This window comes from Scomber japonicus, chromosome 10 (genome assembly GCF_027409825.1).
Source record: "Scomber japonicus isolate fScoJap1 chromosome 10, fScoJap1.pri, whole genome shotgun sequence".
NCBI lineage: Eukaryota > Metazoa > Chordata > Actinopteri > Scombriformes > Scombridae > Scomber > Scomber japonicus.
Window position 1 is genome coordinate 22,914,127 of NC_070587.1, and position 19,740 is coordinate 22,933,866.

The 19,740-nt window shown below is 41.2% G+C and overlaps 1 protein-coding gene across 2 annotated transcripts in view; it reads left to right on the top strand.

Annotated features, from left to right (window-relative positions):
• Positions 1–19,740, top strand: part of LOC128367021 (intermembrane lipid transfer protein VPS13B-like) — a 326,938-nt gene that overhangs the window by 285,377 nt on the left and 21,821 nt on the right. For both annotated transcript variants that reach the window (XM_053327805.1, XM_053327806.1), the window contains exons 47-51: positions 9,768–9,923; positions 12,553–12,822; positions 14,763–14,846; positions 15,760–15,935; positions 19,057–19,230. In XM_053327805.1, the coding sequence (XP_053183780.1) occupies positions 9,768–9,923; positions 12,553–12,822; positions 14,763–14,846; positions 15,760–15,935; positions 19,057–19,230 (860 nt within the window). The remainder of the gene's footprint in view (positions 1–9,767; positions 9,924–12,552; positions 12,823–14,762; positions 14,847–15,759; positions 15,936–19,056; positions 19,231–19,740) is intronic.

Consider the following 19,740-nt stretch of genomic DNA (forward strand, 5'->3'; position numbering starts at 1 on the left):
CCTCAAGCAACCCTCTATGTAGAATAATAGAAAAAAACAAAATATCACCATAGTGATCATTGATGCAAAGCCTTTGTTTAATTTTTTTTTTTTTTTAAGAAATTGGCAAAATGACTAAAATATTTGAAGATGCATCGTGTACTCATTGTTTTAACATTTTGTTGCTATGGCAATGAGATACAAATTGTGAGTGAGTCAGTGGGTCCGAGCTAAGTCAATCCCCAGACAGAGGGGATCATCATGATCGTGGCTTCCTGGTCAGGATAATCTCATACAAACAGAACAGTCACCCTTAGGCAAGGTTACAGTCATTCAGTTATGCAAGATTCACATTCTTGATCCCGGTTTCACTCGATCAGGAATGTGAATCAACGGTGAGTAAGGAAGGACTTAGCCAACTTAGTCAGCACAGCTCAAATAATGCAAGAATAATAATAAATGCAGTATAGAGAAAAATAAAGAAGTGAAGGCAAACTTATGTCAAACCAAAGTTACGTAGACTGCTTAATGATTATAGAATATGATTTGAATAGCTGCAAGCATGTGTATGAGTGTCGGAGTAAGACAACGGTCAGACTGGAATATCTCAACAACTATTGGATGGATTTTAATGACATAAGGGATGCCCCCGGTATGAATCCCATGATTTATAACATATCCTGTGAAATATCTTAACATCTACCAGATGGATTAGCAGAAAATTGTGTATATTCATCATTCTCAAACAGTGCATGCTAATGACTGTGGTGATCCTCAGACTTTCCCCACCATGAGCTACGGATTCATGGTTTCCTGTAAAATGTCTCAACAACTATTGGGCTAATTGCCATGAAGTTTGGTACAGATACTTATATCCCACTTAGGGATAATTGTAATAACCATCATCAAATCAAAAAGTGAATTTATCCAATACTTACATTTATGACCAAATAGCTGCAAAAATAATAACTCCCATAAGCCTTGCCTCTACTTTGTAAGGCTAATTATTAAATGTTAACACACTAAACTAAGATGGCAAACATGGTGAACATTACACCTGCTTAGCATCAGCATGTAAGCAATTGTCATTAACATGTAGCTCAAAGCACCAGTGCAGCCTCACAGAGCTGCTAGCATGGTTGCAGAGTCTGGGTCTTGTTGTCTGTCACCTAACAAGACTAATAACATAAATATTAATGATCTCCTAAGGCTAAAGCTTTTGTTTCTCAGAAATATACACTTGCTTTTTTCATTTCATGTGTATTCTTAGTAAATGTCACTGGAGGGATGAAACAATTTCAACCAGTTATTCGGAGCTGACTTGATTAGAGATTAATAGGATATGTCTCCTGGAGTTTCAACAACATAATGTTGCAAATCAATGTCTCCTGAATATTCTTGGGACCTATTCTCATCTTTCTGCAACCCAACATTTGGTCTCCATCCAACCTTTTAAAAACAATGTACTACATTCCCCAGCTCCCTGCCACAGCTCCCACAGCCAAGACTTTCATGAGAAAGAAGAAGTAAGGTCAGGCAGTATCCACCTTCACCATCCCATTTGTTCTTTTTTATCTCTGTAGAGCTAAATCCTGCTCATCCCTCCAAAGTCAGGTCAGTATTCAGAAGAGTTTGTTTTCTGGCTCTTACTGACATGCTATGAGATTTTATTATGATTCCATGGTGTATATCCGATGAGCTATCGGTCTTTTTGTGTGTGTATATACTTGAGTAATTCCACTCCCTGTGTAGTTTGTCCCAGAGGAAGCTCTCCCTCCGACATGAGAAGATTAATTTAATTATCACACTGATGAGAGCGGAGCTGCTAGAATCTCATATTTGTTTTTCTATGTAAATCTTTTTAAACATGTCAATGTGTTAGCAGTTTAAAAAATATGTTTTTATCCTCTCCACCAAATCCCTGGCCTTGAAACTACAACAAACTGTCTTAAACCATGGGTTGCAACGCTGCTAGGGCCGCAAAACTGTTTCTGGTTGGTCTCCACATGACAAAAGTTTTGGTATGTTTTAATGACCCTCTTCCACATTGTGACAGCAGATTTACTCAATAGAGATCCCAATCTTAACAAGTTCACCAACCCATGATGTCAAGTTACAGAATGTGGTCTCTCACTGTGGCTCATGTCTTTTGTTTTTATGTCGCTGCTATCTTTTCTTTTGACAACCTTGTGAAAACATTACTTTGTGTTTGTGTCGTAGGTTAGGGTTAGTTGTTGAAATTATAGCAAAGGCTGCCAGATTAAACCTTACAGTGTTATGAATATGTAATACACACACTTGGCTTTTTATTTTGAGGATAGAACATACAAAACAAATCATTAAAGATACTTAAGTAACGAGTGAACATGTGACAAAAGAATAAGTCCAATGTGCAATTTTTTTAACAGCCCCAAAATGCTTTTTAATAAACAATAGTGGTTAATACTCAGAGACAAACATATACCAAGGCCAGAGGACCATGAAATTGCTTTTTAGAAGTTTTAAACACTGTGAAAACAAAGAATCAAAAAGGCCTCTTAAATGCATCTGTCAAGGAAAAGCTTATCTCAAACAAAAATAATAGACTGTCTCACTATCTATAATCTAACAGGATAAGTAGCTAAAAAAATGCAGGATTACTTGACTTGTACTGTACTACACTCTCAGTCCTGAAATAGAAAACACACAGCATTATATAGTCGCCACACAAATCAAATTACCCAGGTTGAGAGGTTGGCTGTGAGTTCAGACCACAGTTGGGTTTTTTCCACTACAGGAATTTAACGACCCATAACCTACAGCTTTCCTGATTCTGAACTTTTTAAGAAGCATGGTTTGGTTCTGCTTTGTGTTTCCACCATGTTTTACAAACCATTGAAAAGGCAACACATGGGACAAATATTCATGAGCTCTTTGGTAGGCTAGTAAAGTTGTGTGAAAGACAGCGATAGAATGCATGTGGCTAATATTGATTTTCTGTTTGTATGTAATGACATCTAAACATCAGTATGATTAAATTAATGGAAGGCCCCCCAAACACAGAGAGGTTTAAAGAAAGTACTAGAGAGTGAATGAGACAAGCACCAGACCAGCTTCCACCTCAATGAGCAGCTCTCCAGTGCCGGGTGCAGCTGTTGGTCCCACCCTCTCTGTCTGCTTCATATCGTCTAAACTACCTGCTACTTGATTCTCACCTGAATCAGAAGTTGTGGAGGTGCAGATGAAGAATGAGTGAGTGGTCCAATTGATGCTGCCCTGGCTTCAGCACCACAGACAGCACCTTAGCGTTGTGTTGGAATTTGACCTGATGGCCACAGAAGGAACTATAGGTCAGAAATGTGCAGAAAGGGTTTTTGACCTGGACTGCACTGTATATCCTCAATGAAAGCATTTCAGAAGAAAGAATTTAAAAACTAAAATTAAAATGTTCTTTGCATCATAAACATTAAAATCCTACCATTTGTATATGTTTAAAAGTGGTGATATGTGATATGTTTTCTACATTTTTTCGGGCTTCAGTTTTATTACACAATCTACCATTGTGTGGTTAGGGTTAGCTGTATAGAATTAACCTGTGCTGCATTTGTTCTTTAGCGAGAGAGCTTGTGGTTTCATTGTAGTGAAACAGTCCTCTCTGTAGTGAAGTGCTACATTGCACTGTGCATTACGATGTCAAACCAGTCCAGACATCAATTGCATTCTTGTTGTCTCAGTTAGACTGCACTAAGCCCACAGTCACTGGTAGTTTCAAGGCACTGTAGTTGTGGTTATGGTAGGGGTAACAGAGGTCTACTCTTCTCAGTCAGCCTGTGATCAAGGACATAATGCTTTTTGTTCACATACATGTACAGTATGTGTGTTTGTCTGAAATAATATATGTATGAGTTGGGCTCCACTACACTGCCATATGGCCTTAAATAGGAAAAGGGGTAGAAAGAATTGATGGATTGCTGGATAGATATTTTAATGAACATGCTCTGGGTGAAGGTATGTGTGCATATATTTTCTCTGCGTGTGTGCAGTATATTGTATGTATACAGCATGTTACAATAGCTTCCCTCTGTTGTAACTCTACAGAAGCCCAGGGCAAACTTTTGTCTTTTTTTTTTTTGTTGTTAGACTGCGTCAGGGTCTCTGTCCTTCCAAGGGTCCTCGACCACTGACTCCTTCATCGCCCCACCATGCGGTTTCCAACCTCTCTCCTTTCAGACAGTACTCCTTTTGTCAAATCCCTTCATTTGGTGCAAACACTTGCCGCGTCTGCGTCTCCTGGAACCCTTGAGGCCCTGGATGTCTAAGATGCCTTGGTAGAAACCAGAGGGAGAACTATGGAACAATGTTAGTCAAGCATAAACCTCTTAACGTCTCTTCTGTCAACCACCGACCCACACAATGCCGTCTCTCTGTACCTTCTTCCAGCTCTAAAACCGCTTCTTAGACTTGCAAATCTGGGCTTTGATGTTGCACTGCCTTGCTTCTTTTGTCAGAAGGAGAGAGCCAAGGAGGAGAGAAGCATTGCAGACAGCTGTTAAAGCCACCATAATTCCCTCATGTTACATGGGTTAGCCCTCACTGCCCTGGCAAGGATGCTGTTGTGTCTCTCTGTTCTCTCTTAAGCTCATTTATGCTCTTTTTTCCCTCTCCCTGCAATTCAACTTTGTCTACCTCTCACTCTTTCTCTCTCATAGACAGTCTTTCTAGAGGACAAAGTAATTCATATCCTTTTGTTATGATGTCTGCGTTTAAACCTGTTTCTCATTTGTTAGGTGGCTAGCGAGCTCCCTGGTCACAAAGTAATTTCACCAGACAAGACAAACCTCTGTTCCATATCCCTTCTTCTTCATACATGCCCAAATAACACCCGTCAGGCTATTTCAAAACATTCAATTTAGGAAATTGATTTTGGATCATTTTTAGGTTTCAAAAAGTAGATTTTCATGTAAATCTTGCTTTAGGTGAAATTCTGGGGTAACCATCTAAGACCTGCCACAACCTCTTCAAGGCCTGTTGTTGCAACTAGTGATGAAAGCTACTGGTGTTTATACCTCTTACCCATGTCTCCAATTTTCTATTATAGTCTGAGTGAGATGGAATGAAGGAATGGTAGTAATGGGTAGACAACCGATGACCACTAAGGCTTTACATCCCCGCTGCGGACAGACACTTAATTTGTGTTATGTGCACCCTGGCACATTCCTTGTAGAGGACAATAGACAGATAGTGGTTACAGTGGCTCATTCTGTCTGCAGGAGGACATGGGTTGGAGGGCACTGGTGGTTGGAGTGTGTCTGAGTGTGCGTACATGTGAGAAAGGGAAAGATTTTGCGTCAACCCAACATCGTTCCTCCATCCATCTGTGTTTATTCCTAGGTTTGTCCTGACACCCACATTATCACAGCAGATGTTTGAGTGTTTGCCATCCAAGTGAGGTAATGACTCTCTGTTTACCAGGAAGTTAATAGTCATGGCTTTGGTTATGACTGACTGCTATCTTACAGTCTTTTACAGGAATCTTTTGCGTTAATGATTTTTCTCGTGGGACAGGATTAAGCAACTGACCCGACAGTAGACATGACATCGTACCCATGATGGAATTTGAATGGTTAATTGACTCACCGAATATAATTTACAGTTCAGCCGGGTGGGGATGGTATTTCTCAGAAGTTAACACCATTTCAGTATTTGTCAGTCCCATGTTTGGGTTTTGCATTTAGTTTCCATAGCAACCGGCAAATCTGGGTGATGGGGTTTCAAAAGGTTCACATGGTACCGATCATATGATAAGACCCTAATATGGCCCCACCAGAATCTGTGTGGATTTTAACGTCATCATTCTGACCCTCTGATATTTGGTTTAGTAGCCAGGTGTTCCTTGTTATGTTTAGGTTAGTCACAATTTCAGCAGAGTCTTAGAGTTAAAAACACATGTCAAAGTGTCATTACGTGCTCAACATTCAACAAAATCCGTAGGCTTTGAGATGTTTCAGCAGATTGGATTGTGGCAGGGTCAGTAAACCCAGTGGTAATATGGTAATGTACAAAGCATATCATAGTTACACGCAGCATTCATCATTGCCATGTTTGACCACTACAAGGTGAGTAAACTCTGTGATGACTGTGGACATTAGAGCAAAGAAGGCTGGAATTGTTTCGGCTCTAGCACGAATGGACAATATCATTGTCAAATCAATCAGATGACTCATCTCCATGGAACTGAGATGAATCATCTGTAGTTTAGTTATATTCGTGTACAGTATTTGGGCAAACATGTCACTGTTAAGCTTCATGATGATATGAAGACAGGGATGTACTGTGGAACCCAAAGGCATATCAATAACTTGTAGTCAATTCATATCTAAAGAACTGGAATGAATAATTGTAGATTTATGATATTAATGACTATAAAATCAGTTTGACTTAAGTGTTCCATGAAATATCAACAATGTTGATCAAGTAACATCCAAAGAGTTTGGAAGAATGCGTGTATTTTGTTAATATCATGAAATGTGTCCAGAGTTGTTGTTGGAAGAGTTACAGTAATACATGACCCTGGTCAAACTGTATTATCAGTGTACAGATAAGAGACTATATATACAGTACATTGCAGTCACACAATAGAATGCTTTGTGTGGTTACATCCAATCACTCCAATCACAGTTTAATAATCCCCATACAGGTCACTTTACTTCCAAAGCTGGAGCACAGTAATGTGCTGGAAGCAAACTGTCCACCATCAGCCAGCTATAATCACAATCACTCCCTGGGGGATTTAAGAGAAAGCAGGAAAAATTTAAGATTTCAATTTCACATTTCTTTCACACTCAATACTCAACTTGGGAAATGATCATAATGTGACAGATGAGTTCTTAGTTGGTTTTGGACAACTTCTTCAACCCGGCGCCAGTTGCTTAGAGTGAGTGTAGGAGTTTTCTAAAGGATTTATTTGGAAATGAGATAAAAACTTAATTAGCATCAGAGGTTACAGGCTGATAGCTGGTTTCGCTCACAGTGTTGTTTTTCTCAAGATACTAGCAGATAAATGTAATAACATTTTATACAGTTGATAAAGATATTGTAGAGTTTCTATTGTGAACTAAACTATATTTCCAAATAAATCATGTTTTCCATTTATTCCAGTCCAGTTTTGTTTGTCACCATGTCAAGTCATCACACAGTACAGACAGCCTGGGGCTTCACTGTCATGTAAGGCCTCTGGGGATATTTGTGATCTTCACATTAGAAAGCAGATGTTATTGTGGTTTCTTAACATGTTTTAGGGCCACCTCCATGAAAATTAAAAGTGAAAATAATACATTTATATGATTTTATAGAAGTGAGTGCACTGAAGATTTTAGGCTTATGCTGTTTCATCTCTATTATTACTGTTCCCTTCATAACGATAAACGAAATAGAAGCATTTGAGTCTACATCTGTCTAATTCTTTATTCTCTGTTCAGTTGAATGTTAGTGCCAGGGTTAATCCATGTGCATGAAACCAACACATGTGGCTGGCTGGGCTTGCTTCAGCGTCACAACAGTTGGATAAGTCACAAAGAGGCAAAACGGCGTCTTATTTTTCATTCTTGTTGTTCTACGTGTCCAGTTCGTCTGTGTCACTGCTGAGTTTTTGGTTTTTTTTTTTTTGTTGTTTTTTCTTCTTCCACTGTTTGAGTCAGAGCAGTGATGAATTAAAACAAGAGAGGCGGTCGCCATTTGAAGTTTGAAGAGAGACATTATTATGACTTCTCCTTTAAAGGTCAAGTTGAACCACAGGCGTGATAAAGTGCACAGAAAGAGAGGGAGGGACATGGAGGTTAAAGGAGAGAGAAGTGTTGAAATAACAAATCGCTCCTCGCAGATGTTGCTGGGGCACAGCTGAGATCTGCAGTTGGCACACCACCCCAAGAGTTTGACCATATTTAACCAGTTCTATTCAAAATCTTCACAACTGCAACTAATATCAGGAACTTCAAGCAGCTTTTTAAGTTGAATGCAAATTAAAAGGTTTCCGTTTATTAAGCAAGTGGGAGCTGAATGGCAGAAAACCCCACATTCCAGTTCTTGTCAAAGTTTTCTCAAGCCATGATCTTAACTGGCTTGATTATAATGCTAGTGCTGTTCCAGGGAATCATCTAGGTGTTCTCCACCCTTAGGCTTAACCTTAACCTCCGCCACCTGGCTGTTTACACCACTTTGCCACTTTCCCTGTGAGCAAGTCCGCTGAGAAGGAGATCAGGGAAATGATGTCATTTCCACTCAGCCGACAGGGAGGAGTGACAATCTTGAAGAAAGGGAATTCAGGCTTTGATTAAGAATGTTATTGTAAAGAAATCTGCCTTCAAACAGTGAGGAAAGACTGCAGCGGAGAGAAACATATAAGGTCTTGACCAGGGTCCCCCCGTGCTCTTTGACCTCAGGAGTAATTTGTTTTTCTTTAAACAGATTGGCTAAATGTTCGGCACATTGAAGCGACGAGCCAAAGTGTAAATCTTCAAAAACGTTTCTCAGTGTTTCAATCTGGTCGTTGCTCCTCTGGGAGAATACTGAACCCCCCCTCGCTCCCTCTTCTGTCGGTCAGATACGTTCTTTTTCTCTCTCTCTCTCTCTCTCTCTCTCTCTCTCTCTCTCTCTCTCTCTCTCTCTCTCTCTCTCTCTCTCTCTCTCTCTCTCCCTCAACCGTCTGACTGTTGCGAGTTGAAAGTTGTGTTGGCAACAGGGCTGACACACAGAGTTCAGTCAGGTGGAAGGTCACCCTCGCCGCCTCGGGAGAGGAGAAGGCTTTAGATCTCCCTACATATTTATGATTCTGCTCCCGTATTGTGACCATAATCTCATGACAACATTCACATTGTTTGACAAATGAGTTTCCTCGTCATGTAGCACCCAGCATCCTGTGGTGAGAAGTGGACAGATAGTATGTGAATGACCTCACTGTAACACAGATGTGCTTTATGGACATTTGACCAGCCCACTTGCCTTTTGTACTGCATGCTTTTCGATTGCTTTTATGGTTTCCATGCTCATTAAGAATGGGTGAGCACGTCACAAAGGCCACAGCTATTCATGATACCTTTAGAATAAATATTTTCATTCCAAAAAAACGTTTATTGTGGATTTAAGCAAAGGACAGCTAAAACATCTGTCTGCACAGACTGTTTGTAGATACAGATGTAGTTATCTTAGAAATCAAGCTTCTTTATATATTTTCATCCCGACTACAATGTTGTGGTCCACACAACAAGAGACTGTGTGGAAAATGGTCGGAAAATGGTCACCACTGAAAGTCAAAAGATAGGGCAGCGTCTGTTTATTGCTGTCCTCCTGAGTCTGTGTTTACACCCAGCCACACACATGGATGTGCTCCACATTTGAGTGATGGATATGAAGCTGAAAAGGTTGAGAGCCAAACTATCTGCCTCTTATTTAGACGTGTGGAGAACAGAGCCTTCCACATCCAACCGCACAAGTACACACACACACACACACACACACATACACACATACGCAGCCATAATGAGCTTCTACATCAGCTGTTTTCCACCAGCCAGTTTATTGTGTGCGACCTTCCATTTCTGCTTCCAACAGCAGCAAGCCTGCTCAGCACCAGTAAACAGGAACTTTGTTGTTCTTATCCCCCCCCCCTACCAAAATCTTCTAAACAAAGCATCTTGTTGTTTACTTGACTTTTGCTCAGGGATAAATAAAGGGCAAGAAGACTAACCTCTGATGTCTGGTGTCTTCTGTCTGTGTTTTTGTGTGTGTGTGCCCTGCTCTGTCCCATCCTGCAGCTGCTCCACATCTGCATCGAGGGTTGGGGGAACTGGCGCTGGTCGGAGGCCTTCAGCGTGGACAACGTAGGGACTCTGCTGAGAACCATACACTACAAAGGACGCACTGCTTCACTCATCATCAAGGTGGTGCAGCTCAACGGTGTCCAGAAACAGGTAGATTTATTTTTTTTATTCAGGTTGTCACCGTAATAACAAACCCACAACAAATCAAATATAGTTATCACATTATTTACATTGTTCAGCCAGCAAATATCATTTTACAAACATTAGAATGTGTTATATGGAAGAAGAATCTAGCATGAACCTGTAACACATCTTGTTAGTGGTTCAGAATTACACAGAAAGCAGGAACCTATTTGCTGCATTGTGCCTGTTGACCACCATGTGTCACTTTGGAAGCTTGGCCTTTTTCCCAGCTCTCATTTTGGGATGAGCACTTTTGAAACCCCTAGTTTTTTCCATTTATATGTTATGATTTAGTAGTTGCTCGGCTAACAACGGACTGTATTCTGTTGTTGTCAGTTTTTGTAATCATGTTTTATAGCACTAAAACAAAAGCTTATGAGTTTAAAGCCATCCAAAAACACAATGTACCCCATCAATCCACAGAGAAGATCACAAGAAATCATAAACCATCGTAAACCAAATCATAGCGGTGAATCATGTTTGAATTTTTCCACAAATACAAGGCAGAGCCGTTGTATTCCTGAAAATGTAGCGATGCCATCAGATTATGGCGGTGACACTTTGTTATGTAAACAGTGTCAAGTGTTGCACATGTCTCCCACTCGTCCTCCAGACAAAACTGATTCGGCCTCTCGCATTCCTTCCTCTATCTGTCCCAGACACCGCTTACATCTTGCTCCCATTGGATCCAATGATAGGGTATGTGCCTTGGTCACATCCAATTCACAACACAAAGCCTCAGAGTGGGACAGTGGCTGCCACTACAGGGAAAGTTGGCTCCCGCCTGTGTGAACATACCTCCTCTGTTTTTTTTAGGGGGGAATTGCGGAGTTCATCCTTGCAGTGTCACCCACAACTGTACTCTTCCTGTCTCTGTATTTTATTATGATGGCCTCCATATTATTCATTGTGGTACCTCATGTTGACTGCTGTTGAAAATCACCTTCATATAAACTTTATACACACACATACATTCTCCAATTACGTACAATCACACCATATGTGAAGGCTGACGCATTGGAAATGCAGCTAATGAATAATTTTATAATCAGTTAAGCTGTTAATCATTTAATCTGTAAACTGTCATCAAATAATGATGCCCATCACAATTTTCCAATGAAGTCCAAGGTGATGTATTTTAAATTACTCAAATTAACTAAAATGTCATTTACAATCACATAGAGAAGGACAGAATACACTCTCGCATTTGAGAACTGGAACTAAAGTATGTTTGGCATTTTTGCTTGATAAAGGACATGAAGTATGAATAATTTATCACAATTCTATCACAACACTAACCCTAACCCATTTTTTAATTTATCCACTAAACAATTAATTGACTATTCAGTGCTCAGAAATGTACATGTCTTTTTGTGACTCATTTTCTCTTTATCTCTAAACCTCTTACTGCTTTATTTGTTTCTATGGCTCTCAAAATGTTTTCTCTCTCATGCTCCCTAAAACAGACTTTGTCTCATTTTCATTTTTTTTTTCTTGTTGCACATATGTGTATTAACAGAGAAGGGAGGAGAGGAAGAGGAATATGGGCAGTCAGGGAAAGAAAGTGTGTTACTGTGTGTGTACAGTACAGCTAACTGCTGACGAGCATGTTTTAGTGACTGGATATAAAGACATGATTGATGGAGAGATTTCGCTCATTAGGGGCCGAGATCTTTTTCTCCACCATCATTATCAGTCCCACAACCTGCGGCAAACACACAGCCACGCACTTGCACGCAAAGATATAAACACACACTCACATAGGGTGGTGGAAACAATCAATCCTGAGCACAATTTGATGTGTCAGTCCCAGATGAGAGCTCCCTGGTGGTGGCTGTGGCTTGGCGTGTGTGTGCGACTATGTATGAGATTGTGTGTGTGTGTGTGCGTGCGTATAAGGAGTGATAGACAGTGACCTTGGAAAGCTGTCAGGCAGTGAAGAAGAAAACAGGCTCCATAGAGCAATCCTTTGATAAGAACAGAGACAGCAGTAGTGCAGCTACAGAGGCATCAGGCCCTGGGAATCATTTAGAGCAGTAGGCAAAGTTGGGTTTGAAGTTGTGCTGATTCACAATGCTTTCAGATACACCACAATTTCTCAATTTCTAGCACCAGTGATCTTTGTGACTATCACACATTCTTCTCACAGCAATTGGGTGAGGAGTTGAAACACATGTAACTTTTCTCTCAAGCTCTTTTTTCATGTGTACAACTGAGTGCAATACCATGAATTCTTTCAAAGAATGATTGAATGATTGAATGATTGTCACGTCTCCTGTCTCCCTGTGATGGCTTGTTGTTCAACCCACCTTGAAGTGTGGTCACTCTAAACACCTAGACTCACTCTCAAGTCCAAAAGTCTCAAGTTTTTCAGCGTCCCTTACAGATGTACCCTTAACTTTATCCGGATCTAGAGTCAAGAAAAAGTCGAATTCTGCTGTACTTTGTGGTTAAAATTCATCAACTGTCTTTGTTATATCAATTGCAATGCTGAACAGTGTACATACAGCAATGTTTGTCAAGGGATAGCTTAATATCTGCTGCAATGAGATGAATTTTTTTATTCCTGTGTCGATTTTTTCCCCCTTCTCTTCAGGTAATAATATGCGGGCGTCAGGTGATGTGCAGCTACCTGACTCAGGACATCGAGTTGCGGGTGGTGCAGCACTACGTGGGGCCTGACGGTCAGACAGTAGTCAGAGAACACTGTGACTGCCTGGAGGCAGGGGAGAAGTTGCCGTCCTACGTGCTGGAGGACGCAGAGATGACAGAGCTGTGTGTGAGGGCCCGAGGGGACGAAGACTGGTCCCAGGATGTTCAGCTGGAGAGGAGGGACAAGGGCAGCAGCAGCAGCTCTGTTGTACAGGTACAGTAAGACAAATAGACTTGGGCTGCAGTTGGAACTGATTTTTTTACAATTGACACTTGTCTGCATGCTTTTTACTTTCACAGGCAATATTAGTTGTTTTAAATGTCATTTTTAACACACTTTGATATGGATGTCATATATGGGCAGATGGAAAAAGCACATTCATATAGACCGTAGCAGCTCCGTAGCGCATGGAGTTGTCCACATGCCAGCTGCTGAATGTGCTAGCCAGACAAACACAGATAGACACACACATCGCACACATCACCACTTCCAACAAGCCCTCCGTCCACATACACACACATGTTTGGAGCTGGTGACTGGACCACCAACTGTGACCGGATCCTCTTCTCCTGGGTGGCCGCAGTGGCAGAGCTGCTACTCGCTGTTGGAGAGCAGATTGAGATCGTCCCCTCAGATAGGCTTACAAAGGCCTTCCACTTTCCAACCCATAACCCAACCATGTTGAGAGGCAGAAATTACAGTTTATGCTCTCTCATAACAACGCTGGCCATAGACAGGAAACACTAGCTGATATGTGGGCACAGGCAGAGGCTTTGTAGGCACTTTGACACCGCTGGATTAGCGCCAGATGATCTCTCCTTCTTTCTTCATTCCCCGCTGTTCTGGCTCTTGTTCTTTATTTTTCCTGTTCTCTGTCTTTGTTGGTCTCACTCTCTCTTTTCAGTTTTCTTGCTTTATGAGTCCCGTGCTGTTAACAGCTAGTCATTCTGCTGCTCCAGCTTCTGTGTGTGGGTCTGAACATCTCTGACTTCACTCCAACCTCTGCTGTTATCTCTTCTCCTCAGATCAGCCATTCAGTACACATATGGAGGTTTGGCTCCGAATGAGAGAGCTGCCTGGACTAGTAGCTGAGTCCTTAGATCTCTCTATCTCTGTCTGTCTCCTGCTATTTCACTCTCTTGTTTCCTCCCTTTCTTATACTCTCTCGCCCACACACTGGCTCACTCATCTATCTTGTTGTACTTAACTCCTCTTCTTTATTTACTTCATCCTCTGGCATCCAGCTCGTCCACCTGTTTCACGCTGTAATTCTCTCCCCTGTCCATGTCTGCCTCTTTTCTCATCTGTCTCCTGATTCTCCGTATCAGTAATCCATCTGAAGTAACTCCTCTTCCATATCTTACCTTCCTCCTCCCTTACTTTTATTATCTTTTCTGCTCTTGTCCTTTACTTTTGACAAAGCACAGGAGGTCGTTATGACCTTCTTCCTGTGGTGAGTGTTTTTGGTGGATCAGGGCTATCGAGTATCTGTTTGCCAAAATTTCACTCCCTCATCCCAACAAGGCTGTTTTGCAAGAGCCTTTATATTAAAACTGAATGTTCTCCACTTTGCTGTCCCCACCAGAAAATGTAGTCCCCGGTCTGTCATAAACTAGACCACTTGTTATGTGCCTTGGCATCACAAGGCTCTAATGAGGAGTGAGGAGTAAATGGGACAAACACCAGTGACACATTAAGAGTGTTCGGCCCTCGGTGGGCACATTCTCAGCCTTTAAATCTTGCTAAGATTTAACTGCCTTTAATGGTCTATTATCTGGCACTAACAGTTGTCAGTCGCCTCAGCCATGATGGTGTGTAGCAGGGCTTTGGGGAGATTTAACTTTTAACTACTGGAAGAAGCCAAGAAGCAACCTTTTTTTTAGGACAAAATGTGATAATGCATTACTGATGGAGGTCATAAACATGCCATCAGAAGGTGAAAGGAGACAAAGGCTTTTAAGTCACCGTATTTTACTTTCTAACACAAACAAGGTGCTCTTGAGTGTACTTGAGTCATGCCTTTTTTCTTGTTAACCCTTTGAAATAAGGGTACAGTGAGATATCTGAAGCACTGAAAATACCCCAATCTGTAACAGTGTGGCTTGTGATGAAGTGATGAGAACACCAATCACAAGCAGCTTGTCTCCTTTCAGGTGCCGTGTTCCAGTGGCTCTTTGCTGTACGTGTGGTGTACTCTCATCACTATTGAACCTGATTCTCACATGCAACAGAGAGTGGTGAGTGTCCTAAATGCACGCACATTACACAATGTCTATTTCCACATTGTGACAGAAAATAACCATAAACCATAAATTACAGCAAAACAGAAGGGGGGTAAGAGGGACTGACCAGAAACTATTTATTCATTGAATTTACTGGAAAAGTGCTGTATCATGATATGTATGGTTATTGTGGTATGAGTTTTTGGTAATATCGCACAGCCCCAATTTCTTGTTAGATGTGGGTGTCACTGTTGCATTAACACTCACACTGATTTAGCTCAATGTGGCCATTATAGCATAAATTATAGCATTGGTTTCTTCAGCTTTTCCCAGGTAATCAGAGTGATACATTACTTCTACTGAGTACCAAAGCTATATAGTTATATTATGCAAGCAATGGTTTCTATTAAAAAAACAAAAACTTATCACCTAAAATCACAAACTGGGCTGCAAAAGAGAAGATAACTCCATTTCCACAAACTGAGATGACAACTTACTGATATATGCTTTATAAAATGAGAAAGCATGTCCACACAGAGGAGGTATTAAACCAAACCTCAGAAAATCTGTCTTTGTCACTCTTGGTATATTTTGACATGAAATCATTACAGACCATCCTGATTTGATTTATTTGTATTTACTTGGGTGATCTGTATAGTTATGTTAATTCTAGTTGTGATATTTCAACACTTTGTCTCTCTGAGCTGCCATACTTTCAATCCCAGTGTAACATATTGAGATTATTAATTCACTGATTAGTCCAAAATGTGAAGATTCATTGCAGTCAAGTTATTGGACATCCAAGGTTTTCATCATTTCATCATCACTATTCAGCTAACTGTTCTTGCCAGTTTTTTGTAGCCTGTGTATTCAGAGTGTGTGAGGTCTCTCTTTCTGACTATTGTTCTGCATGGATTCTCTGTTTCAGGTGGTTTTCAGTCCACTGTTTGTCATGAGGAGTCACTTGCCAGATCCGATTATTGTCCAGATAGAGAAGAGGAGCCTTGGCCTGAAAGAGGGCCAGCTGATACAAGGACAGGGCCACCACGAGCCCCTGTTAAACACTGAGGCTGACCTCACCCACCACCTCACTTTCCAGGCCAGGTAAACAATTGACAAAACCCATGTAGCTGAATCTATATACTGTATACTGTGCATTAGGTCCGTCTAGCACATAGTAATGCCCATGACCAATTTACTGCAAGGTCCCACCCACCAAGATTGATCTTGTAAAAATGTATTTTTAAAAGTCAATAACTCAATGACTCACAACAAGCTAACCAGTTTGCTAGCTTCATTGAAATTCCTTGTTATATTAATATTAACACAACTCACATTCTCTCCTCATGACTGACACAGAGCTTCATTTGACACGTCATTTGTTTTCATCCGTGCTATTTGTTCATAACCTCAACTGTTGCTGATCAACAGGACAGTTTAACTAGACAATTTAGTTCTTTCAGACCAGCGTTAAATTATGTCATCAGCCACCAGCTCATACAGCTGTATAGGACAGAGCCTGACTCTCATCTCCTGTAATGGGTTTTTTATGCCTCTATTCAGCAAAGAGGGACAGACACTTACTTAAGATTCTCTCACACCACATTCTGGTTTCTCTGAGCCAAAATGAAGACATGATCCAGTGGGATCTAGGCACATTTCAGGAGAGCAGGAAGCCAGCTTGGCAGCTGCTGAGACACAGCTCCAATTCCAACATGTCAGGTTTGGCCATAATTACACTTCATTTAAATACATGCCCTAACAGAGAGCAGGTTTTTGGCCTCACGTTAGCTCCGTATTTGTCCTTGTGTGCCAGTAGGAAAGATTGTACGTGTGTGTGCACACATGTTTATCTGGGTAGATGAGTATGTGCATGTGTGTCCTCATATCTGTGTGTGGTCTGTGTCTGTCATTGTCTTGGTTAGCTATGTGCCAGTTTAAGTGTGACAGTCGCCACTTCATCATGGGCAAGTCTGTCACATACATCACTACTACGCCTTTTACTCTGTCCCAGTTTGTCAGTGTGTGTTCACACTTCCTCATATTGTCCATATCATCCTGTTAGAGACAGCTTTTTATTCAGTTTCTCATCATAGGTTCCACTAAGCTGATTCATTTTTTAAAATATTCAGTTGTATCAACATTTGCCTTTAAAAGAAATGCCATCCATCTGTAATTCATTTGTAGGTTATATGGTCTTATAAGATCACTAGATAACATCGCCACAATTCCTCATGTACATGTCATGTACATATAAATGCAGATGCTTTGTTCCAAAGTGTCTTTGGGTAACATGAGTGCATGTTTCAGTATGGGTGGCCTCAGGGGAAATTAGTACCACATGCACATACAGCATTGTTGTTGTTCCTACTGTATTTGTTTTCTGTAGATATGTAATCTATGTTGTTTTGTGCGAATCTACGGAAGAAAAATCACGCTTTTGGTAGCAACATAGTGGTGATCTGAATAAACAGAGTAAACGTTGAGTGTAATTGACTCCCCCTGAGAGAACTTTTTTTCTGTAACTGTTGTGTGTTTAGATATCTGGTCACAAAGTTTGTTTTGATTTCAGCTGCCATAAAGGAACCACAGTGGCCATACAGTGACTGGGAATATATTTGGCCCCTGTTGTTGTAGATAAATCCTTTTCATGTGCGTAAAAAAGCAAGCTCAGAAACAACTAAGTGTCTTGTCTCCCTGGATTGCAACCACAATGCTCCTTGTGTTTACGATGCGTCCCCTGCCTAAACTGCCTCTCACCACACAAACTTACATATACACGCCCCCCACCCCGCCCTCCCTCCTTCTTTGTCCCCCCAACTCAATCCATCCCTCATCCCTATCCATCCTCAAAAAACACACACACACTACAAGCCACAGTTGTAAACCGTACCTTCACACACACATACACATATACACATATACTGTAAAACACGCTCACATGCGCACCAGTCCCCCAAACCCCAAACCTCGTATCCAATCTTGAATGTTCGCTGGTCAACAGCTCATCTTTCCTTCCTGTAATTACACATAGCTGTGGCCTCTAATGGACGAGGTAGAGACCAGAGCTGCGGTCTGCGACACAAGAGACACAGACAAGTCTTAACCAAAACCGTTATGTCCTGCTCTCCTCATATAGGCCACCACATTAGAAAACTAAGGGGTTACAATCAGAAGCCTCTTCCAGTTTCCCCCCCTCAGGAACTGCTCTGGATGAAAAGCTTCCTGTCAACACCTTGTCCCTCTCCTCTGTCTTGCCCCACATCCATAAGCAATAGCCCCTGAGTTCCTTTTATAGCACAATGGGCTCTATTAATAAACTACTGCTCTGGGGTAAGGGGGCTGCTTTGCTTTAGCCAAGTGGAACTGGATGCTGCCCAGAGAAAGAGAAGAAGCTATTACAGTGTTTGGATTGAGTTATTTTTTTCTTCATGTTGCAAAGCCATAATTGACCAGTGTCTGGGGCAGAGGTATCCAATAGGATTATTTACTGCTGTTTAGCTTTTTCTGTGATCTTTTGAAGTAGTGTTTGTAAGGCAAGACTGCATGTCAGGAAAAAAAAAATCCAAAACAAAAGGCGGATTCAAAGCTCTTCGAGGTTTCAGGGTAAAAGCAAGTTTAGCCTGGGGTCACTTTAATTGTACCGAACAGAACAATAGGCACAGTCAGCTGCTGTCAAGAGGTGTCTTGTTCTATACAGAAATAAACAAGACTAGGTCAAAGCCTAGTATATGGCTGAACCGTGCATGAAATGCCAGAGGGCTTTTAATTTGAAACAACAGATACAGGAAGTGGCTGATGAAGATGCACTGTACATAACTTCATCAGTCAGTCAGTCAGTGAAGGACTGACATTCACGTTTATGGAGCTGGCTCCACTGCTGTGGTCCAGATTTGCTCATAAAATACACAGCAGGGGTCAAGATCCATGCGCCTTTGTGACCCTAAGAGTACGTAGGATCTTGTTTCACGCAATTGCTTATCACACACACACCACAGAAGAGGAGATAATCAGGATAAGTGTTATCAGCTGGTACAGTGCCTACTTGGCAGGAGGAATTGCACATTCTTGGATCAAGAAGGAACATGGTTTAGAGTCCCAGTGATTTAACAGTACATCACTTGTGAAGTATGATATTTTTAAAAATTCTGACACAGGCAAATGAACACAGGCATCACAGGTAGTTCCAGAGTAAGCTATAATGATTTTATGTTTCATCCCTCAGGGAGGAAGAAGATGCTTCCCAATGCGCTGTACCAATCTCTACCAGCCTAATCAAACAGATAGTGAACAACAAGAGTGGAAACGAGGACAACCTGGAACACATCCTGGCTGACTTCTATGGTCCAAAGACTTCCAATGAACCACCTTGGCCTTACGTCACCAAAGATACTGAAAGGTACTTTATTTTATTTGTTGAATGTTCAGTGCCTCTGTGAGAATGTGTCCTTGCAGCTAAACCGACTTGTAGGTGTACAACGAATGTTCATGTTCTTATAAAGGTAAGTACAAATGTGGTAAGTCAAAAATGGTCATCTTTTATAGTCCTCTCCCTTTGGAACCGAATTGAGGGATGAATAAGGCGATGCAAAGCAGCGTGGAGTAATAATGGCTAAGTTGTGAGTCACACTTGATTTACGCTGTCTACCATTTACCCAAAGTAAAACTCCTAACACCTTTTAAAACACCCAAACCATGAGATTTATGCATATAACAAAACATACAAAACAGCCAAGACACTAAATGACTATAAACAATCCAGCATATACAATACAACAAATACACTAAGTAACATAAAATCCCAGGCTGAGAGGTGAGAAAAAACACACAAAAACGACACCTCTCTGACACAGGACCCTGCAACATGTAACCTCTTCCCTGGGCCAGGTGCTCCTCATTTTGGACTGAT